This window comes from Prunus mume, linkage group LG5 (genome assembly GCF_029339155.1).
Source record: "Prunus mume cultivar Tortuosa linkage group LG5, ASM2933915v1, whole genome shotgun sequence".
Lineage (NCBI taxonomy): Eukaryota > Viridiplantae > Streptophyta > Magnoliopsida > Rosales > Rosaceae > Prunus > Prunus mume.
Window position 1 is genome coordinate 24,416,209 of NC_142702.1, and position 24,350 is coordinate 24,440,558.

The 24,350-nt window shown below is 38.0% G+C and overlaps 1 protein-coding gene and 1 pseudogene across 2 annotated transcripts; both read left to right on the forward strand.

The window, feature by feature from the left end:
• The first annotated feature begins 1,939 nt into the window (after positions 1-1,939).
• Positions 1,940-3,010, forward strand: LOC148917401 (uncharacterized; annotated as a pseudogene).
• Positions 3,011-17,536: 14,526 nt separating this feature from the next.
• On the forward strand, positions 17,537-23,950 carry LOC103332375 (patatin-like protein 6). Of its 2 annotated transcripts, XR_016127350.1 has the most exons (4): positions 17,537-19,088; positions 20,692-20,987; positions 22,820-23,157; positions 23,857-23,950. XR_016127350.1 is itself a non-coding variant. In XM_008235109.3 (3 exons), exons 1-2 carry the CDS (start codon positions 17,958-17,960, stop codon positions 20,959-20,961), a joined length of 1,401 nt encoding a protein of 466 aa, XP_008233331.3. In that variant the 5' UTR covers positions 17,537-17,957; the 3' UTR covers positions 20,962-20,987; positions 22,820-23,811. The 2 variants fall into 2 exon arrangements, 1 of the variants encoding a protein (XP_008233331.3); XM_008235109.3 differs by lacking the exon at positions 23,857-23,950 and having other exon boundaries at positions 22,820-23,811.
• The last annotated feature ends 400 nt before the right edge of the window (positions 23,951-24,350 follow it).

Genomic DNA, 24,350 nt, shown 5'->3' on the forward strand with positions numbered 1-24,350 from the left:
TAATTGGAGTTATTTTTCACTTAAAGTATTTTTATCTTGATCTTATTTTTAATAGGATTAGTTTTTATCTCTTGAGATTACTTTCCTAGTTAAACTCTATTTTGGTTTAAGTTAAAATTATTAAGTTTTCATCATCTTGGACTTGGAAAGGATGTTTGAATGAATATCCTATTTGGCTTCGTTGTTTACATATTGATATACACTGTTTTGTTGGATATCAATTGATGATTAGATAATCATCCCTTATAGTACAAAAGATGACGAAATAGAATAGGACTTTATTTCATTCAAAACTGATTTGGCACGTTGGTGATATATTAGCCTTCTGAATCATCTCTTGCTACACAGCAACATAGTCATATAAAGCCAAGGTTGCATCTCCTACTTGAATGGCTTTTTGAGATATTTGTTTTGAGCATATAGAGTTCTAAGAAAAGCTATTGTACGGATTTTTGAGATAAATCATCAAGTGTTCAATGTTTACTTGGTGATTTATTAAACACTTTAATCATTCATATTGCATTCATATGCATGTCGGTGACTCATACGGTTGAGGGCACCAAGACCGTGGTGGCGGTTTTTCTCCGGTGAGCTTGAAGCAATCGTGGCAGTATGTGCGTTCAATGAAGGAGTATAGAAGATCATCCTGTGACGAAGTTGAGTTATGAAGAAGTCGGTAAACATTATCTAGAGTGTGTCTAAGATAAGTGTGTGAGTACTTCTTGTAATCATCGTTCTATAGTGGATTTGTGTTGGACTAAGAAGTCCCGTGGATTTTCCCCAGAGGTGGGGTTTTACCACGTAAAATAATTCTCTGTGTGTTCTTTTAATTTAAGCTCTGCACGTTACAGGATTGATAGGCCATATCAATCTTGCTTCAAAAGTTAATTATTATTTATTGCAAAAAATTCGAATTAGCCTGTTTAACCTTCTCTAGGCATATATAGACATCCTACAGGTATTTTCATCATGTTTGCAACAAAACGAATATGCTTGCTCAAACAATTCTTCAGACTCATTATCCCTCATCAATTGCAGGTTTTCCTTGCATGGTCTGCCTGAAGATTAGCTAAGATCTCATCTACTTCAATTGGTCTTGCATTTGAACTACCCGGATTAGACGGAGAAGGACTACCCGTAGATAATTTTCTTTTAAAGAATCGTTCTATAAATCTACAAATCAATTAATTCAATCAATCATTAATTTTTATCCAAATTATTATATGAATATGAAAATGTTAATAACCCACTCTCAATATTCAATATACTCCCTAAACCCATATTAATCAATATTCAATATACCAAATTATCATATCAAATAGCAATCAATATTCAATATAATCAATCAATTCATATTATCAATCAAGCATAAACTCAATCAATCTACATTAATATGATTATCACTATGATTCATATTCATAAATTTAATTACATAAAAAAATATATCAATATGATTCATATCCATAAATTTCAAGCATAAACTCAATCATCAATCAATATGATTCATATCCATAAATTTCATTACATAAAAAAATATCAATATCAACAAAATATATTATCACTATAATTATTAATATAAATTTTGCCATGCTTACTTGTAGTTGAAAAAAAAGGGCGTGGAGGGCGGCAGAAGGTGGTAGTGATCGGCAATGGGCCACCGGCGAAGAGTTGATGGAGGTGGTCAAAGGTTGGGAGAGGTTAGGGTTTGAGAGGATGGGAAGAGGGGCTGTGAAATTGGGAATGAAGGGTTTGGAGGCAAAGTCGAATCGATGTCGTTTTTTTTTTTTCACCTTGCCCAAAGCGGCTGCTTTGAGGCCAGTCAATTAAAAATTTGGTGAGCCTTGACCAAACAACGTCGCTTGGCAAGGCTCGTTTAAAAATTTAAAAAAAAAAAAAGATGCACAATGCGCAAGAAGGCCCAGTGCAGAGCTCGCCTGAGACTTTCGCCGAGCACTTGGTGTGCATACAAGAGGGCTTCCAGCAGCTGTCCAAGGGGGCTTTTATGGAGTCCCTTGCCAACTTTCCAGCCTTACAAGGGTCGTCCACCCCTCTTGTCCCAACGTGCGTCCGCCACTGGCTGTACCCAAGAAATATGAAATGAAGTATCTTCTCCCAAATATTGATTATTGTGAGTTTTATGAGTGAGGATCCATCACCTTCCAACAAATTGGTATCAGAGCCATAAGAAGAAGTTTAGTAGATGGCGAACAATTCGATGGCTCCATTTCAAGTTCCTCTGCTGACCAAAGATAATTATCACAATTATAGTGTTAGAATGAAGACCTTGATTGGCTGCTATGATGCTTGGGAGGTCGTAGAGAGAGGAATTGGCGAACATGGAGATGAATTTGACTAATACCCAGAGAGAAGCATTGAAGGAAACAAGGAAGAAAGACAAGAAGACACTCACCCTCATCCATCAAGCCTTGGATTACAACACATTTGAGAAGGTTGCAAATGCGACAACGGCAAAAAATGCATGGGAGATTGTGCAGAATTTTTATAGAGGAGTTGATAAAGTAAAGAAGGTGCGGCTCCAAACCCTTAGAGGGGAGTTTGAAAGCCTACATCAAAAGGAATCCGAATCAATTTCAGACTATATGTCAAGAGTTCAAGCGAATGTCAACCAAGTGAGAAGAGATGGAGAAGAAATTAGTGACACCCGTGTAGTTGAGAAAAATCTTCGCTCATTAGATTCAAAATTTGAGCATATTGTTGTTGCTATTGAAGAGTCCAAGGACCTGGACAGTATGACGGTTGATCAACTTTCTGGATCATTGAAAGCTCATGAGGAAAGATTGAAGAAGAAAGCTCAAGAACCAGTTGTAGAGAAAGTCTTACAAACGAAGCTCACTTTAGATGATGAAGAAAGCTCAAGAAGTGGAACAAGTCGTGGTCGTGCAAGAGGAAGAGGTGACAGAGGAATAAGAGGTGGAAGAGGAGGAAGAAGTGGCAGAGGCGATTTCAAGTCAAGTCACAATGAAGGAAATGAACAAAATTAGTATTCGTCAAAAGGACGTGGAAGATGGAGCAATACAAATCAGCAAGGAAATTTTTGGTATGATAAATCACAAATCCAATGTTATTCCTGCGGAGGCTATGGGCATAAAGCATTTGAATGCAGAGGTGGTGGTGGAAATTTCATAGGGAAGTCTAATTATGCAAAAGCAGACAAAGAAGCCACTTTGATGTTGGCCTACAAATGTGAAGAAAAAACTAGACATAATAGAGAGTTATGGTATTTGGACACTGGAGCAAGCAACCATATGTGCGGAAATAAAGATTTATTCGTTGACCTTGATGAAAAGTTGGGTGGCAAGATCACTTTTGCAGATGATTCGAAGATTTTAGTTCAAGGCAAAGGTAAAATATTAATTCGTTTGAAGGATGGCAGCCATGAATTTATTTCAAATGTTTATTATGTGCCTACTATAAAGAGTAATATTTTGAGTTTGGGTCAATTGCTGGAGAAAGGTTACAATATGCAGTTGATTGATTGTAGTCTCTCAATTAAAGATGAACAAAACAAGTTAATTGCTAAAGTTTCAATGACAAAGAATAGGATGTTTTTGCTGAATATTCAAAGTGAAGTTGCAAATTGTCCGAAGGCTTGTTTCAAAGATCTTTCTTGGCTCTGGCACTTGAGATTTTGGCATGTGAATTTTAGTGATTTGATTTTGCTGTGCAAGAAAGATATGGTAAAGGGCTTTCCATCTATCAATTCTCCAGATCAATTATGTGAAGGGTGTCTACGTGGGAAGCAATCTAGAAGAAGCTTTCCTAGAGAAGCAAGTACAAGAGCAAGAGAGCCATTGGAGCTCAGTCATGCAGATGTGTGTGACCTTATAAAACCAAGTTCGTTTGGTAAGAATAATTATTTTCTTCTTTTTATTGATGATTATAGTAGAAAAACATGGGTGTATTTTCTAAAAGAAAATTCTGAGGTGTTTGGGTCATTCAAAAAGTTCAAAGTTTATGTTGAAAATGTAGTGGCTACAAGATCAAGGCTTCGAGGTCTGATAGAGGACGTGAATTTACATCAAAAGAATTTCAGAATTTTTGTGAAGACCATGGGATCCGTTGTCACTTGACAGTCTCTTACTCCCCGCAGCAAAATGGAGTGATGGAGAGAAAAAATAGATCAATTCTCAATATGGCTCGAAGCATGATGAAGAGCAAAAATATGCCAAAAGAATTTTGGGTTGAAGCTGTTGAGTGTGTTGTTTATTTGTCCAATCAATGTCCAATTAGAAGCCTTTGGAACAAAACACCCCAAGAAGCATGGAGTGGAAGAAAGCCCAGCGTGTTTCATTTAAGAGTTTTTGGGAGCATTGCCTACACATATGTGCCAGATAAGAATCGTTCCATGCTAGATGAAAAAAGTGAGAAATTCATTTTTGTTGGCTATGATGCTTCCTTCGAAGGGTACAAGCTTTATAATCCAGATAAGGAGAAAATTATTATTAGCAGGGATGTTCATTTTGATGAAGAAGACATATGGAATTGGGAGGCTCCATAGAAAGATTATAACTTTTTTCCTCTCTTGGAAGAAAAAGACAATGTTGAGCAAACATTTGAAGAGCAGCAACAAACTCCACCTCTATCACCACCATCAGTTCATAGAGATTTCTCATCCCCGTCATCCTCATCAAGTGAAAGCTCAAATGAAAAAACACGACACTTCAGAGACCTAAGTGAAATTTATGACGTCACAAGTAATCAAAATGATTTGACCTTGTTTTGCTTATTTGCTGACCAATAGGCTTTGAAGATGCAGTGCATGTGGAGAAAAGCAATGGATGAAGAGATAGGTGCAATCAAGAAGAACAACACATGGGAGCCTGCTGTCTTACCTAAAAGCCAAAAAACAATTGGAGTAAAATGGGTTTACAAGGCTAAGAAGAATGCTAAAGGAGAAGTTGAAAGGTATAAGGCAAGATTGGGTGCCAAGGGATACAACCAAAGAGCTGGAATTGACTATGGAGAGGTGTTTGCTCCAGTTGCGAGATCGAAGACTGTAAGATTGATGATTTCTTTGGCAGCCCAAAACATATGGAAGCTTTATCAATTGGACGTGAAGTCTGCGTTCTTGAATGGTGTTCTTGAAGAAGAGGTCTACATTGATCAACCTATGGGGTATGCTGTGAAAGGTCATGAGGATAAAGTTATGAGACTCAAGAAAGCTTTGTACGGGCTTAAACAAGCACCGAGGGCGTGGAATAGCAGAATTGACAAGTATTTCCAAGAAAATTGTTTCAAGAAATGCCCCTATGAGCATGCTCTCTATCTAAAGGTGAATGAATATGGTGATATGTTAATGGTTTGCTTGTATGTCGACGATTTGATTTTTACAGGTAATAATCCACAAATGTTTGAGGAGTTCAAGAGAGCAATGACAAGAGAATTTGAGATAACTGGTATTGGGCTCATGGCATATTATCTTGGCATTGAGGTGAGGCAAATGGAAGAAGGAATTTTTATCTCACAAGAAGGCTACACAAGATAAGTCCTCAAGAAGTTCAAGATGGGTGATTGCAATCCAGTGAGTACTCCTATTGAATTAATGTGGAGTGAAGTTGTCCAAATTTGAAGATGGAGCTAAAAAGGAGAAGAGTTTGGTAGGAAGTTTGAGATATTTAACTTGCACAAGGCCAGATATACCTTTTGGAGTTGGCCTAGTTAGTCGTCACATGGAGGAGCCAACAATCACTCGTATGAAGTCAGCTAGAAGGATTCTCTAGTACATCAAAGGTACACTTAATTTTGGTTTGTTTTATCCAGCATCTAATGAATTGAAGCTTGTGGGTTATAGTGGTTGTGATTTGGCTAGAGATAAAGATGACAGAAAGAGCACTACATAATTTGTTTTTTACTTGGGAGATGCTGCTTTCACATGGCCCTCAAAAGAAGCAACCCATTGTGACTCTTTCAACTTGTGAAGCTGAATATGTTGCTGCAACATCTTGTGTTTGTCATGCCATATGGCTTGGAAACTTGTTGAGTAAATTGACTCTACCACAAAAGAAAGCTACTAAAATTTATGTTGATAACAAGTCTGCATTGGCCTTAGCCAAAAATCCAGTTTTTCATCACAGAAGCAAGCATATAGATACAAGATATCACTACATAAGAGAGCGCTTAAGCAAGAAGGAGATAGAGCTGAAATATGTGAAGTCTGAAGACCAAATTGCAGATATTTTCACCAAGCCTTTGAAGTTTGAGACATTCAGAAGATTGCGAGGATCACTTGGAGTTTGTTTCAAACCAGAAAATCATGTTTAAGGGGGAATGTTGAAAATAAACATGCTTTATTAATTAGATTCATGAGTTATGTATTTAGTTAATGTATAAGTATTTGAAAAGACTCTAGAAGTTGATTGGGTGCATGTATTCAAGACTAGGAAGTAGTGGGGCTTTAATTGCTATATATGTCTAAGTCATGTAATCGGTTGGTTGTACCCAAGAAATATGAAATAAAGTATCTTCTCCCAAATATTGATGATTGTGAGTTTTATGAGCGAGGGTCCATCACCTTCCAACAAGAGCGAGTAGTAACGTCAAAATATAACAATTTGCTCCAGTTATCAATAGCATAACATTTGTCTTCAACAAAAACAACTTCTTCAATCAAAGTATGCTTACCATCGGCATAAATCCATGTTCTCTCTTTACCAAGCCTAATGAATCGCCCCAACCCCTCATATATGACTGCAACAATACAATCGGATGAATTTAAATGAGGCCTTGAACACACAATGGTTACTATCTTTAGCCCATCTATGTTTGTCAACCCAATTTGGAGGGTTTATTGGAGGAAGGGAAGAGCATTTGAATGATTGAAGCATAGAATATAATTTTCTTAGATTTTTAATCAGTTTTCACGCAAATTAAAAAACGAACTTGGGATTGACCCCAAAAAAAAAAAGAGTCTTCCACGGAATGAAGAATGAATTCTTGCATGACTCAAATTGGGTACATAAGCACTTGATGAATTAATATACAATTATCAATGCATTAGTGTAGAAAAACATTACAATAAGAAATTCAAAAAATATAATAGTTGAGCTAGTTCATACATGTAGACAGTAGAAGCTAATTATATTGAAAATATAACTAAGAATTATTAGGACGTAACTTCCATATGATATGTAGTGGAGAGAGTAACCTATTGCATTGGCAAATAGTTGACAGAGTTGTTGTTCACACTGCTAAAATCATTTAGAAATCATTTAAAAAGAAATGCAATCAGAGTAAAGAATATCTCGATTTGGAGACCAACCGAGATATACTTGCACTAGGCATCATGTAAAAATTGTTTTATTTCTTACTGTAGCAATTGGTAGCATTCCATTCAAAACTATAATTTTATTATCTTGCTTTGAGAGAAGTTGAGAGAGGGGCTAGCGTCGGTTATAGTAGTGGCTGCTTCGTTCAATAATTCAGGGTTGCAATGATTTTCCTTCCTTTCTGAGCCCTGCATCTATAGGAACCTGTTCTCTTTTTATGCGGGACTTAGACAGTGCCCCCATTGAGGAAAGAATAAGAATTAGGCCCAAAGGAAAGCCAACTCGTGTTACTGATTTTCAAGCCTGCTTGGGCCTTAGTCTTCCGTTGGGCCATTGAGAAACGAAGGGTAGAGGAAAGCCAACCCGTGTAGGCAATTCACATTTTGGGTTGTTACATAAGTAGGCAATTCGCACTGAAGCATTCAGATACATGGATGGTCAGAAGAAGTAAACATGTTCAATGAATAATCAAATGCATACTTGGAATCAGTGCATTAAACAAAGTCCAATCAAACAGAATTACGACAAACATAAAATACCAATAATATCAAATGGTGAGAATACCAAATATCTTTTAAGTGACAACAAAGTAAGAATAGATTAAGAAAAAATACAACAAGCTTTTTACAATTGAGACTCTGGCACGATCTATATTGCTGGTTTATGGGCGTTCTTCATCTGGGTCTTAACTTGTGTGCTATACGAATTTGAAAAGCTTTGTGTCTCGACGTTATACACGCCATAATCATGAGGTACACAAGGGCGAGTTGGTCCTAAATCAATGCTTGCAAAATCATTATCATGGTTCAAGTATATGCAATTCAATTGCCATCCTGAAAGCTCTGAAGTCAACACATATATTGTAGAGTTATCACCCACAAAAAGAGAAATACCACATAAAGTGTCTTTCTCAATCCACTTACACTCTTTCAAATCCAATTCAAAAACTTTATTTTTCCCTATTGCACGTTTGTTATGCTCATAATCAAAATAATATGTTCTGTGGACCATCAAAAAATTTCCTCATTTAAAGCCACAAGATATCTTGTGGTATTACCTGTTCGTTTCATGCCCTTTGCAACCACATTTACATTTGGGTTAGAGCGAGTAGTAACATCAAAAGATAACATTTGGTATTACCTATTATCAACAGCATAACATTTGTCTTCAACAAAAACAACTTCTTCAATCAAAGTATGTCTTCCATCGGCATAAATCCATGTTCTCTCTTTACCAAGTCTAATGAAAGCCAATCGTCTAAACCCCTCATATATGAGGGCAACAATACAATCGGCTGAATTTAATATGGGATCTGCTGAAATCGAGGCCTTGAACACAAAATGGTTACTTATCTTAGCCCATTTGTGTGTTATTAAAATTTGGAGGGTTTATTGGAGGAAGGCGAATGATTGAATTTTCTTTCATCCTCGTACCTTTGTACCTAAAAAATGGATTTAATTGTGAACCTAATAACCTGTCATCCATGACAATGAATGGTCTCCATATACCATTTTTGCCGGAAGGAATTAAGAGCATTGGAGGAGAACGATCACAACATGATGGTGGTGGTGAGGTGTGCATAGGCGGTGCCGTTTGGGAGATATTGGTGGTGGGTGTTTGGCGAGTGGGTTTTGTTTGTTTGGGGTGCAAGCATATCATAAATGGAATAGGACAAAGAAGAAAAAGAAAGCCGTATTTTGGTAGAGAAAAAAAAAGAAAGAAAAATAAAAGACTGGGCTTGGACTTTGTGTTTGGATGACAAGAAAGTTGGAAAAATTGCATGAAAATATAAAAGAAAAATAAAAGTCAGTAAGAATAAAACTGATTAAAAAGCAAGCAGCAAGCAATATCTTACCTAAGTTATTATTGGAGGGTTCGTCACTCTTCTGGTTAGCCATTATAACAGAACAAAGAAAATGATAGTGTACTTATTTAGTTCACTCCAATACCTTACCTAAGTTATGATATCTAACTTAATAAAAAAAGTTCCTAGTATTATTTGTACCTATCTAGTGCAAGAAAGAATCAAAATTAATATTTTGCTCTAACACCCAATCCCAAGGAGCATCACGAATTTTATTTATAGTAGCATATCATGCAAAACTGGTTGTTTATTATTTCAGACCTTGTGTTCATATATTTTGTGTTTTCTAGACGTGACTATGATTCATATTTTTTGTGTTAATTTTTGGGCCTTAGTCTAGAGTTGGGGCATTTGCCAGATTATATTACATTGTCTGAAACTTATGACCATAGGACCTCTGCTTGGGATATTAGCATGCCAATGTCCTGTAACTAACCACACCTAATGCCATTGTCCTGTATGCAAATATATTATTTTGGGTTGTTACATAAGTAGGCAATTCCCACTGAAGCATTCAGATACATAGATGGTCAGAAAAACTAGACATATTCAATGAATAATCAAATGCATAATTGGAATCTGTGCATTAAACAAAACCCAATCAAACAGAATTACGACAAACATAAAATACCAATAATATCAAATATTGAGAATACCAAATATCTTTAAGTGACAACAAAGTAAGAATAGATTAAGAAAAAATACAACAAGCTTTTTACAATTGAGACGCTGGCACGATCCATATTACTTGGTTTATGGGCGTTCTCCATCTGGGTCTTAGCCCGTGCACCATACAATTTGAAAAGCTTTGTGTCTCGACGTTATACACGCCATAATCATGAGGTACACAAGGTCGATTTGGTCCTAAATCATTGCTCACAAAATCATTATCATGGTTCAAGTATATGCAATTCAGCTGCCATCCTGAAAACTCTGAAGCCAACACATATATTGTAGAGTTATCACCCACAAAAAGAGAAATACCACCTAAAGTGTCTTTCTCAATCCACTTAGGCCCCGATTTGGGATTGCTTTTTCACAAAAAACCTGCTTCACTTTAAAGTTAAGCAGTTTTAGATGTTTGTAAAAATAAAATATCTCGATTATTTTAAAAGCGGTGGTCTTTTTTGACTTTTAAAAGCTATGGGTTGCTTTTTCAAAAGCTTTCAAAAGCAGAGATGAACCTTTAATGATTTTTTAATTCCCAAAATACCATCATTCATTTTAAAAAATAACACCACCTCCACTTCCACATCCAACTCCACCACTTACACCACCACATTCACTACCTCCACAACCACCGCCATCGCCACCGCCACCACCACCACTACCACCTCCTCCACCACCACCACCACCACCACCACCACCACAACCACCACCACCAACTCCACCTTCACCTCCATCTCCACCACCACCACCACCTCCTCCACCACCACCAACTCCACCTTCACCTCCACAACCACCACCTTCTTCAAAACCTCCACATCCACCACCATCTCCGGAACCAACACCACCACCACCACCATGTCACTACCACCACCTCTACAAGCGCCATCCCTACCACCACCACCTCCACTCCATCACTACCACTACTACCACATGATTAGTACATAACACTTTTAACATCATGTCTATTTTAGTCATTATTCACAGTTACAACAATTTTATATTAAAACTTACCAAACGGTTTTGACACTGCTTTTTGTACTAACAGACTTTAAAAATATTGTTTACCAAACACGGAGCTACTTTACTTTACTAATTATTTTCAAAGCACAGTGAAGCAACTTTTTAAAAGTGACAAGAATCCCAAACTGGGCCTTACACTCTTTCAAATCCAATTCAAAAACTCTGATATTCCCTGTCTCACGTTTGTTACGCTCATAATCAAAATAATATGTTTTGTGGACCATCAAAAATTTTCCCTCATTTAAAGCCACAAGATATCTTGTGGTATTACCTGTTCGTTTGATGCCCTTTGCAACCACTTTTATATTTGGGTTAGAGCGAGTAGTAACATCAAAAGATAACAATCTGCTCCAGTTATCAACAGCATAACATTTGTCTTCAACAAAAACAACTTCTTCAATCAAATGCCTTCCATCTGCATAAATCCATGTTCTCTCTTTACCAAGTCTAATGAAAGCCAATCGTCTAAACCCCTCATATATGAGGGCAACAATACAATCGGCTGAATTTAATATGGGATCTGCTGAAATCGAGGCCTTGAACACAAAATGGTTACTTATCTTAGCCCATTTGTGTGTTATTAAAATTTGGAGGGTTTATTGGAGGAAGGCGAATGATTGAATTTTCTTTCATCCTCGTACCTTTGTACCTAAAAAATGGATTTAATTGTGAACCTAATAACCTGTCATCCATGACAATGAATGGTCTCCATATACCATTTTTGCCGGAAGGAATTAAGAGCATTGGAGGAGAACGATCACAACATGATGGTGGTGGTGAGGTGTGCATAGGCGGTGCCGTTTGGGAGATATTGGTGGTGGGTGTTTGGCGAGTGGGTTTTGTTTGTTTGGGGTGCAAGCATATCATAAATGGAATAGGACAAAGAAGAAAAAGAAAGCCGTATTTTGGTAGAGAAAAAAAAAGAAAGAAAAATAAAAGACTGGGCTTGGACTTTGTGTTTGGATGACAAGAAAGTTGGAAAAATTGCATGAAAATATAAAAGAAAAATAAAAGTCAGTAAGAATAAAACTGATTAAAAAGCAAGCAGCAAGCAATATCTTACCTAAGTTATTATTGGAGGGTTCGTCACTCTTCTGGTTAGCCATTATAACAGAACAAAGAAAATGATAGTGTACTTATTTAGTTCACTCCAATACCTTACCTAAGTTATGATATCTAACTTAATAAAAAAAGTTCCTAGTATTATTTGTACCTATCTAGTGCAAGAAAGAATCAAAATTAATATTTTGCTCTAACACCCAATCCCAAGGAGCATCACGAATTTTATTTATAGTAGCATATCATGCAAAACTGGTTGTTTATTATTTCAGACCTTGTGTTCATATATTTTGTGTTTTCTAGACGTGACTATGATTCATATTTTTTGTGTTAATTTTTGGGCCTTAGTCTAGAGTTGGGGCATTTGCCAGATTATATTACATTGTCTGAAACTTATGACCATAGGACCTCTGCTTGGGATATTAGCATGCCAATGTCCTGTAACTAACCACACCTAATGCCATTGTCCTGTATGCAAATATATTATTTTGGGTTGTTACATAAGTAGGCAATTCCCACTGAAGCATTCAGATACATAGATGGTCAGAAAAACTAGACATATTCAATGAATAATCAAATGCATAATTGGAATCTGTGCATTAAACAAAACCCAATCAAACAGAATTACGACAAACATAAAATACCAATAATATCAAATATTGAGAATACCAAATATCTTTAAGTGACAACAAAGTAAGAATAGATTAAGAAAAAATACAACAAGCTTTTTACAATTGAGACGCTGGCACGATCCATATTACTGGTTTATGGGCGTTCTCCATCTGGGTCTTAGCCCGTGCACCATACGAATTTGAAAAGCTTTGTGTCTCGACGTTATACACGCCATAATCATGAGGTACACAAGGTCGATTTGGTCCTAAATCATTGCTCACAAAATCATTATCATGGTTCAAGTATATGCAATTCAGCTGCCATCCTGAAAACTCTGAAGCCAACACATATATTGTAGAGTTATCACCCACAAAAAGAGAAATACCACCTAAAGTGTCTTTCTCAATCCACTTAGGCCCCGTTTGGGATTGCTTTTTTTCACAAAAAACCTGCTTCACTTTAAAGTTAAGCAGTTTTAGATGTTTGGTAAAAATAAAATATCTCGATTATTTTAAAAGCAGTGGTCTTTTGACAGCTTTTAAAAGCGGCTATGGGTTGCTTTTTAAAGCTGCTTTCAAAAGAAGCAGAGATGAACCTTTAATGAATTTTTTTAATTCCCAAAATACCATCATTCATTTTAAAAAATAACACCACCTCCACTTCCACATCCAACTCCACCACTTACACCACCACATTCACTACCTCCACAACCACCGCCATCGCCACCGCCACCACCACCACTACCACCTCCTCCACCACCACCACCACCACCACCACCACCACAACCACCACCACCAACTCCACCTTCACCTCCATCTCCACCACCACCACCACCTCCTCCACCACCACCAACTCCACCTTCACCTCCACAACCACCACCTTCTTCAAAACCTCCACATCCACCACCATCTCCAGAACCAACACCACCACCACCACCATGCTGTCACTACCACCACCTCTACAAGCGCCATCCCTACCACCACCACCTCCACTCCATCACTACCACTACTACCACATGATTAGTACATAACACTTTTAACATCATGTCTATTTTAGTCATTATTCACAGTTACAACAATTTTATATTAAAACTTACCAAACGGTTTTGACACTGCTTTTTGTACTAACAGCACTTTAAAAATATTGTTTACCAAACACGGAGCTACTTTACTTTACAGCTAATTATTTTCAAAGCACAGCAGAAGCAACTTTTTTTAAAAGTGACAGCAATCCCAAACTGGGCCTTACACTCTTTCAAATCCAATTCAAAAACTCTGATATTCCCTGTCTCACGTTTGTTACGCTCATAATCAAAATAATATGTTTTGTGGACCATCAAAAATTTTCCCTCATTTAAAGCCACAAGATATCTTGTGGTATTACCTGTTCGTTTGATGCCCTTTGCAACCACTTTTATATTTGGGTTAGAGCGAGTAGTAACATCAAAAGATAACAATCTGCTCCAGTTATCAACAGCATAACATTTGTCTTCAACAAAAACAACTTCTTCAATCAAATGCCTTCCATCTGCATAAATCCATGTTCTCTCTTTACCAAGTCTAATGAAAGCCATTCGCTTCATCCCCTCATATATGACTGCAACAATACAATCGGCTGAATTTAATATGGGATCTGTTGAAATTGAGGCCTTGAACACAAAATGGTCACTTATCTTAGCCCATACGTGTTTATTAAAATTTGGAGGGTTTATTGGAGGAAGGCGAATGATTGAATTTTCTTTCATCCTCGTACCTTTGTACCTAAAAAAGGGATTTATTAGGGATACTGTGAAATCCTTTTCTACTGCTATTAACCATCCTTTTGAAGACCCACAAAAGCGCCTCTTCCCCAATTTTAATTGTGAACCTAATAACCTGTCATCCATGACATTGAATAGTCTCCATATACCATTTTTGCCGGTAGGAATTAAGAGCATTGGAGGAGAACGATCACAACTTGATATTTTAGCCAATTGTTCCTTGTAATTCTTTGCTCCACCATACCATGACTTGCAAACAAGACTTGCCCGCAAATAGTCAGTTGGAGAGATTAATCTCTGTAAAACTAAGTCCAAAAGATTGTGACACAGGCTTGCCCAATCTAAAAACAAAAGGCATAAAAAATAAAAAAATAAAAAGTAATTAGAGAGAGAACGATGAAGGAGGTGGTTTCCAATGAAAATTGAATAAATGAAAATATATAAATTAAAGAGCTTGATACAACATGCAAGAATCATGTATGATTAATTAAAAAAATATTAATAATATTTGATCTATTCAAACTTAGCAAACAAACGTGTAATACCAAAAAGAAAAAAAAGAAGCTTCGTTTAGCAAATATACCTGAATTCATGATTTTGTTTTCTTCGAAGAAGATTTAGGGTTGTTGCACCTTAATCACCAATGACGAGTATAATTCACTTAAAACAAGAATGAACGAAACTACACCCTCTTATTTATACATACAAAGAATATGATTACAAACCCTACAAGGATTTGGAAAGCAGTTTTCCAACGAGAATTAGGAAATATTATATATATTTTAGGAAAGAATTAGGAAATATCATATATACTTTAGGAAAGAATAGGAATTAGGCACAAAGGAAAGCCAACCCGTGTTGCCGATTTTCAAGCCAGTTTGAGCCTTAGTCTTCCGTTGGGCCATTGAGAGATGCAGGGTAGAGGTTGGGCCATAATGTCATTGTGTGTTGTATGGTGTGCCTGAATTTAGCCCCTACCAAAATGACATGAGATTGGGACACATATAAGCTAGCAGCTTTGAGCTTCTACAAACTTTGTGTTTCTTGCCCCCCCTTGAATGAATACTCACTTCAATTTCATGTCTTGACAGCCCTATACTCACTCACTAGAGGCCAAGCCACATTCGTACTTGACACAGGTGCACCCATTACATCCGTTTACCAATTCGGAAATTGATCAACGCTCGTTGGGTGTTTTAATTTAAATTAGATTCAAATTGAGTAATTATGGAACTCACCCTTCTACATGGACTAGCACAACGCAATATAGGTCTGTTTTGTTGAATTGAAATCTTGTACGGTATGCTTGATGAAACGACATGGTGGGAGTAGTTTATAAGCACTAGCAAAGCAATAAAGATTAGTGGAACACTAAAACGATGGTTTGTGAATTTTTAGAGGCTTTTCAAATCAATCTTTTCCAATTCATGCGTTCATCAATCAATCAACTTTCCCTTTCTTATCTCTAAACAATCTCAACACTCTTCGAGGAGAGGAGGAGAGACATAATGAAACTGCCGAATCAACCACCCCTAAGTAATTAAATTAAGCTAATTAGATATATAATTGTCAACTCTTTGACAAATAAAAAGGTGCCCACCATGCCCTACCTAGCCAATCAATCAATCTAATAATCTTCAAATCTTCAAATCAGGCTTTTGGCCTAACAATTCCATAAACAAATTTCTTTTTCTTTTTTTTTACCTCAACACAAAAAATAGTCAATTTTCCCGCATTTTTCTGCGTTGAATTGATTCACCTTCCTAAAGGTTTACACTTATTTACAGTTTCGTTAACCAACTTCACTTTTTGAACACGTGTGCTTGTATTTAAAAACACTGCCTTTTAAAAAAAAATTTTAAATAAATAAATAAATGTTAATCTTTTGTGACATAATTAAAAATTTACATATTCTGGTCTCTAAATATAGATAGAGAGACAAAACAGGAGAATGATGAAAAGTCAGAAGAGCATTTGAAGAGAGTAAATAATAGGTTAAAATGGAAATCCGGCATTATTTGTTTATTGGTTTGGTCGTTTACATAATAAACGTGGGTTAGATCAATTAACTAGAATCATGAGCATATTTTTTTATATCCAAATTTAAGTCCTTCACTTCATAAACTAGAATATCGTATAAATACTCTTAACACTATTACAAACCAGGTTTAAATTGAGAAAAAGGATTGACAACTTCCCTCCTACTCTAATAACACCATTAAAGAAGCAACCAAGACCTATAATTAGAACATGACAGAGATTGAAAGAATAATTGCAATAAATTTGGCTACACGTACGCGTCTGCTTCTTCTTCCTAAGAAATTTTCAGGATAATTTCTAATTATTTTATTTTATTTTATTTTTTTACAATTGCCCCCTGGTGGCAAAAAAAATCCCAGAGGATTGTGGCAAAACTAAAGGGACAACACCTACATGGGCTACAACTTACAAGGTGGCTCAGTCAACTCCCTCCACCAATGTGCCACCAAAATCATCTACATCTCAAATGACACCAAAAAAACAAAAACAAAAACAAGTACTCTCTGTGTTTTGTTTTAAATTAATTAATTAATTGCTATTGGCCAACAAATGTTATCCACTACTATATCCATATATTTATTTATTTATTATTACAATGACAGTTGTAAAATTCACCTTTCACCTATGAGAGCCGAGAACGAGTCCAAACCCAACCGGCAAGCAGAGCTCACTGTTCCAGGCCAATTGACTCAACACCCGGGGCCCACCCACCCTTAAACGTCACCACGTAAGACGCAAAAATGGGCCCCACGACCTTTAACCGTATCTAGTCTAATCAGGGTCAAATTCGTCACTAAGAAAAGTTCTAATTTAGACCAAAGAGCAGCAGAAGAAGGAGAGAGGCGGACTAGTACATGTAGAAGTAGTGCGTCTCCATTCTCTCACCGACGGATGTGGCGCGCTGGGCCCCACGCGGTAACGACAAAGGCGCGAAATATAGAAATTTTTCTCTCTTTACCCCCCTAATTGACCGTTGATCACGGACGAATAGCAAGCGCCCACTCCTGACCGTCGGATTGAGCGAGGAGGGTAAACCAACGGCCTCACCCGTCGGTGTACCCATTGGTAAACTGTGTAAAAGACAAAAAGTTAATAACCATTAACCCGGGTTAAACTCGGTTAAAACTAAAAAACGACGTCGTTTAGTTAATGTCAGAGAAAAAGAGAGAAAGAGCGAGTGGTATTTTTTAATTAAAATAAAATAAAAGGGTATATAAGAAACAGACATGCTCTGCAGAGAGTCTGTGTGTTTGCCTGTACCTCCTCTTCTTCTTCCTCTGCGTTCTTCATTGCCATTCTCTCTTTCTTTCTTTCTCGGGTTTTGGTGTGCGTTTGTTTTGGTTGGTTGGTTGGTTTTGTTGGTTGAGCTTTTCATGCTACTCCTCTCTGTGCGTTTAGCTGGCTTTGGTGGCGTGCTCTGTCAAAAGAAAACAGACTAACCTCCAAAACGACTCCGTTTCTCTCTTTCCCTCTTTTTCTTTATCGGAGACTAAAATGAGAGTTGAAATTCCTTTTGTCTAACCTATATATAAGCATTTTTGTGTTTTCATGGATATTATCGAAACCAAGTGAGGACTGTGTCTCTGTGTGTGTGTTGGTGTTTGGTGGCCGAAATTTTAATCCGAAGTTTTGTATTTGGGGGGAAAAGATGACTTCGACTCGGTCCGAAATGCAAGAGCCGAGCATCGACACCGATAAGCTCAGCTACGAGATATTCTCCATATTGGAGAGCAAGTTCCTCTTCGGCTACGACGATCAGAAACTCTGGGTCCCCAAGCAGGTCTCTCCGTCCCCGCCCCCCTCCGACCCCAAACTCGAAACCCAGCCCCAATCCGAAACCCCCGTTTCGGCAATCAAGAACCAGAGGGGCAAAATCTGCATACTCAGCATCGACGGGGGCGGAGGCATGCGGGGGATTCTCTCTGGCAAGGCCCTCGCGTATCTCGAGCACGCGCTCAAGCTCAAATCGGGCAATCCCGACGCCAGAATCGCCGATTACTTCGACGTTGCCGCCGGCGCCGGCGTCGGAGGCATCTTTGCCGCCATGCTCTTCGCCAGCAGAGACCAGGCCCGGCCTATGTTCAAGGCCGACGACACGTGGCGCTTCCTCGCTGATCACGGCAAGAGCTTCTTCAACAACCGCTCCTCCTCCGCTGGTTCGGGCGGGTTCCTCCGCCGGTTCATCCGAGGTTCTGGTTCGGGTTCCGGTTTGAGCGCCACGGCCGGTTTGGAAAAAGCGATGAAAGAGGCCTTCGCCAATAACGATCGAACCCTGACTCTAAAAGACACGCTCAAGCCGGTTTTAATCCCCTGCTACGACCTCTCCAGTACGGCGCCGTTTTTATTCTCCCGCGCCGACGCGCTCGAAACCGACAGCTACGACTTCCGCCTCTGGGAGGTCTGCCGCGCCACGTCAGCCGAGCCGGGAGTCTTCGAACCGGTTCAAATGCGGTCGGTCAACAACCAGACCCGGTGCCTCGCCGTGGACGGCGGATTGGCCATGAGCAACCCGGCGGCTTCGGCGATCACGCACGTGCTGCACAACAAGCAGGAGTTTCCGTTCGTGCGAGGGGTCGAGGACATAATGGTCCTTTCTATAGGGACCGGCCAGTTTCTGGAAGAAGCGAGGTACGAGTACGAGCAGGTGAAGAGGTGGAGGGCAAAGGAATGGGTCCGGCCCATGGCCAAAATTGCCGGCGACGGGTCAGCGGACCTGGTGGACCAGTCCGTCGCCATGGCGTTTGGTCAGTGCGGAAGCAGTAACTACGTGCGCATTCAGGTACGTGTACGCTAGGCTATTTCTAACGTGCGCACCGTGCGCAATTAATTAAATTTGTGTAATTTTTTTTGGCATAGAGTTAATTTTTGGGTTTGGTTGTTTTTTGCCGTTTCTTGGGCAAGTCCAACTGTGCAACGAGACATTGTTATTAGTTAGCCAGGCTGGTACTGTTCAGAAATAGGATGTAAAATGTGTACATACATACAGACTGCACACGTATTGTCAGTACTAACTTGCGCTGGGGGTGTAGGTTTCGCTTTCATGCAATTAAATGCGGGTGTTTTGTAACGTAAAAACATTTGGCCTGGTGTGGAGTGGAGTGGGGAGCGTTGCAAGTTTTTTTTATAGCTTGCTCTATGCTGCAAAGTGCACAGACCAAGTGAAGCAAAATGGGGGACCTTTGGTTTTTGTTTCCCTGGTTGAATTGATTGCACGTGATTATGCTTTGGGTTTGGCTGTGAGCCTGTGAGCCTGTGAGCTCTGATTTTTTTTTTTCTCAATTCATTTTGGGACCGAGAGAAGGAATGGAGATTTTGGTTGGTCCGGCGTAGGTTAGCTGATTAGGACTTTCTGTCTTTTACACAAACTAGGCCTAAAGCCTACAGTTGGCGGGTTGTCTCAGTAAATTGGTTTGGGTTCTTGGCTTTAAAGTTTTGGTCCCACTGCATTGCATTCTATTGATTTCACTGATAAATTAAAGACTTTCTCATCTTTATTTCTTTGCTGGATTTCAATTTGATACCTTTGAAGTTTGCTTCTTGGGGCAGGCTCTAGAATGATGTTTCTTTGTTCTTAGTTATTAGCCTTTGGTTTGCCCCCTGGTGTGGAAACTTGGAAACCATGACCTGTATTTTTTTTTTTAAAAAGAGGGTAATGCCCATTGTTGTCTTACCAATCTTCTTTTCAAAGGACGTAGCTATTGATTGTGGATTCCTGACCCTGTAATATTGCAGCAAGTAGTAATTAGATGGAAATGGTTGGATAGCTGGGGTATGGAGTTGCTAGGGGTGGTCACAAATTGCTTGATCTTAATAAACAAGTATCTTATAATTTAGAGGTGTAGCCCTTATTACTAGGACAATTTTTATGTACTGTCAAAGTACCAGAACTTACTGCTCTGATTTTCCTGTTCCAGTACATATCTCTGTCTGAGGCTCTTAAAATCTTAATATCTGTAGAAAGAATGTGGGGTTATTACCTTTAATCTGACTGTCGTTGTTTCTCTCCATTTTAGCAAAATGAATACTATTCTAATCTATTTTCTTACTCCTGGGTAAAAGGTTACTATCATTGACCCACAACTTTTTGTCATTTTCTGTTTTCCTACGGTTTATTTTATCTCTGAGGTGGTCCTAAATTAGAGCTGTCACCCAAATCCCAATGGCTTCAGCTGTTAGGTAAAAAACAATTTATTTATTAGAAATATATCCTATAAATTTTGGATCTTTCCCAATTTGTGGGTTGCTTGGTTTGAATATGACCTGTGACTAATATGCATGGCTGTTTATAAATTCTAAGTGGGTTCGCTTGTTAGGTTCTTAATCAATATGCTAACTGGAAATTAGTTTTTGAACATAGCTAATAATTGGATGGTGTTTATCAGGCAAATGGGACAAGCTTGGGACGGTGCGGGCCAAATGTAGATACAGACCCAAGTCCCAACAACGTGAAGATGCTGGTAGGAGCGGCAGAGGAAATGCTGAAACAGAAGAATGTTGAATCAGTACTCTTCGGTGGTAAGAGAATTGGTGAGCAGAGCAATTTCGAGAAGCTCGATTGGTTTGCCGGAGAACTGGTTTTGGAGCATCAGAGGAGGAGTTGCAGAATAGCTCCCACTGTTGCCTTCAAGCAAGCTGCTGCCAAAACCACTTAGCCTACTACCTGCAACAAAACCAAAAGGTATGTGCTTTCTGTTATGTTTAAACCTCACTCATCTTCTATACTATGTTCATACCTCAGAAATTTGGAGAAAAAGAAAACAACTTTTCTTTTCAAAACAATGTTCCCCCTTTAATCATTAAACTACAGTGAAATTCTGTCCATTGAAATTAAGAACATACCATGTCCACTGTTTTTTCGATTCGTACAACATTGGTCAAGTGGCACTAATGTATTACATTTGAGTTTGACGCATTCTGACTAAACATGTCTGTGCATCCCTGTAGTTTTCATTGATGTTTGTACTTTTTTTTAATTAATCCTCAAATTTAGGTTAGATCTCCTGTCAGTGCTATGATTAGTTGTCAGAAGTTTATTAAAATTCAAATGGAGAAAGTGTTAGGCACAAATGTTATGTTATGTTATCATGCTAGCATGGTATATCAAATTAATAAAGATATGTTGTTGGAATTTGTTGAAACTTACATGGCATGAGTTACTTAATCATATGGGGGGTTCCACTAATAATGGTTACATGTCATCTTATTGTTTGATTTTATTAATTACAACATGTTATCATGATGGCATGTATACAACTACTGTTTCTTAGACTTTCTCCTTCAAATATGGTGGCATTGATTAATTAGGTGTCTTGACACGTAGTCACGAGCAGGCATTGAAATTTCTTAATCTCTGTTTCTCCGTGGGCTGGTCTTGTCATTTTCTTCCTCCTTTATAACAACCAGTTTGTTGTTGTTTAACAAACAAAAAAAAATTACACTAAAAAAAAGAAGAAGGTAAAACTAGATGATTGCTTATAGCCCCATCTGTTGTCGGCCTACCGACACTTAGTTTGGAATATATTTAAGGACATTTTGGATATTTTTAGCGAACAAAAAATGAGAAAAAGGCATGGAGGGGTGTTGTGGTCATTTAGAAGAGAATCAAATCCTTGTGGTCCTAAAGGCAATTCCGTAGTCCGGAAAAAAGGTTCTCCTTGTGAGAGCATGCATGTTTCTTTTGAATGTTAGGGGCAAAATTTTATTGCTTTGCTTGTATGGCATTGGCCTACTGAATCACACATGCCTATTTGAGCGAAGACCACATCCACACTATCTAGCTATTAGCTCATTTGGCACTGAAACATTCATCTTCTTTAAATTACTTAGATGCCTTGCTTGAAATAAGCAGCATATTCCTTCAAATAATCAAGTCTCTGATTTATGTCTCTCATGCACCATTATCTGTACACGTAGTGCCTTGCGGTCCATGATTTTTTAAATGCTCTAGGAGAACTGTCTTTTCTTGAAACACGGGAAATGTTGTTTGGTGTACACAAATCACTGGGGCCATGCTGAGGCCTTGTTTAATCATCCTTAAAGACCTATATGATAGGTAAAAGCCTAGTGAATAGAATTGTAGGTACATACAAGGAGTCTTATACATAAAAGAATTTTTTTTAAAAAAAATTGTGTTGGATGGTTTTCCTGTCCACAAGAAGCTGGATGCATCATCCATTATAATAGATTGGAGAAAATAATGTTTAGAGCTTGTAACCAGATAGAGACTGGCACTTAACACTTCCTTCCCAACTAACTTTTTAACAGACAAGGGGTAAACCTGGAAAAGCCAAAGGGGTCAAATTTCTAAAGTTTTACATTGTTGCTTTAAGCAATTCTCTTTTTGTTCAAACTATTTTCTCTCATTATAGTTCTAATCTTACTGTGACTTCAAAATTTCAAAATCATACATGTAGATTACAAGTTCTTCATTTATCTTCTGCAACTCAAATGTACATTTTTACTTGTAGCTTGAAATATATAACAGCAAATTATTTTTCCCAAATTTTGCAGGTGAATAGACAGACATCAAAGGAAGGGAAATCCACCCACCAAAAAAAAAAAAAAAAAGAGAGAGGAAAAGAGAAGTAATGTAGCAAACAGCTTTACTTTTGTAAGTGGAGATAGTAAGAGAAGAGGAGGGATTGTGGGGGTCATTGGATTGAGTGAAAAGGACTAGTAGTTTGTGAAAAGGGTTGAAGATATAATAGGATTCTTTGCCTGCCAGAGGACATGCATTGTGGTCTCCACTCTAACCTTTCTACAATGGCAAGGAACCAAGGGTGGTAGAAAAAAGCAAAAGCGAGATCAAAAATATTTTGAGGTCAAACAAACAAGAATCAGATATTCAGGTGTGAATCCATTGATTTCAGATTGAGTACTCAGGGGGTAGGAAGAGAACTGTTTCCATATTTCTTCCCCTACCCTTTTTCAGTTTTATATGTTTCAATTTTCCCCCAAATGGGTTGTCCAATATCCGTCTTTTCATCCTCACTCTCAAGAAACTTGAGAAGGTGGGTGGGTAGGTGGTGGTGGGCTAGCTAAAGCTTATGATGAAAACCCAGAATTAAAAAAATAGCCAAAGCTATTTGTTTGTCTTTGGCTTTTAGCTTTTAGCTTTTAGCTTTTTACCTCTTCAATATATTTTCTTTTGAATATAGAATGTTTGTAGTGTTGGCAGAAAAGTTTTTCAGAGTGTGGGTTATCTTTTTCAAGCAACTGACCATTTCTCTCCAGAGTGGGGGCCTTCATATTAGGGGCCAGTTCTTGGAGCCTTTCTAGAGGTAGAAGAAAAAGTAGTCTTTTTTTTTTTCCTTCATGTTGAAGTGTATAATATAGGATTTTGGGTCCTCTATTTGAAGTTCCATGATTTGTTTAAAGAGAGAAAAAATTCCAACTTCTTTTTGTACATGCTTGTAATTTGAGAGATTGGTGGTGGGTGTTCTCTTCTCTCTCATGGCTGCGGTTTCACTTTTTCTCGAGTGTAGCTTTCATGCGTTTCGCTTTTTCTTTGCCTGTTATTGACTATTGAAACTTTTCCTACAAATGAGGTGTCTGCTGCGCATGACTTGTATCTTCATGTAGAAGGGTCAGCGCGGCTGCTGCACACCAAATCAATGAGAAGTCACTGTTTTTTCATAAAAAGAATGATTCTATTAAGACACCCAAATATTCATCACCATGCCCAGTCCACATCAGAATGCTCCCCATTCAAAATTCATGGATGAGTCATCATTTCAAAATCCTAAAATATATGATTGTGGAGTAGATAGTTAGAGCGGATGTATTCTCCATTTTGCACTCAAGTTCGAATCTCCCTTCCTGTAGTTTAGATTAAAATAGAATATCACTTGTATAAGAACGTGTATATATATATTTATGTGATTGTGGATAAAAATGTATAAACAGTCATTCTTCAAATAGACTTTTGGCTTTTAAATAGTTTTCCAAACTATAGAGGAGGAGCCAGCTGTTTAATCAAATGGCCAAAAAGCAAACAATGACAAAAGAAAAAAATTGTTTGCCACTTTATCATGAGTCATGA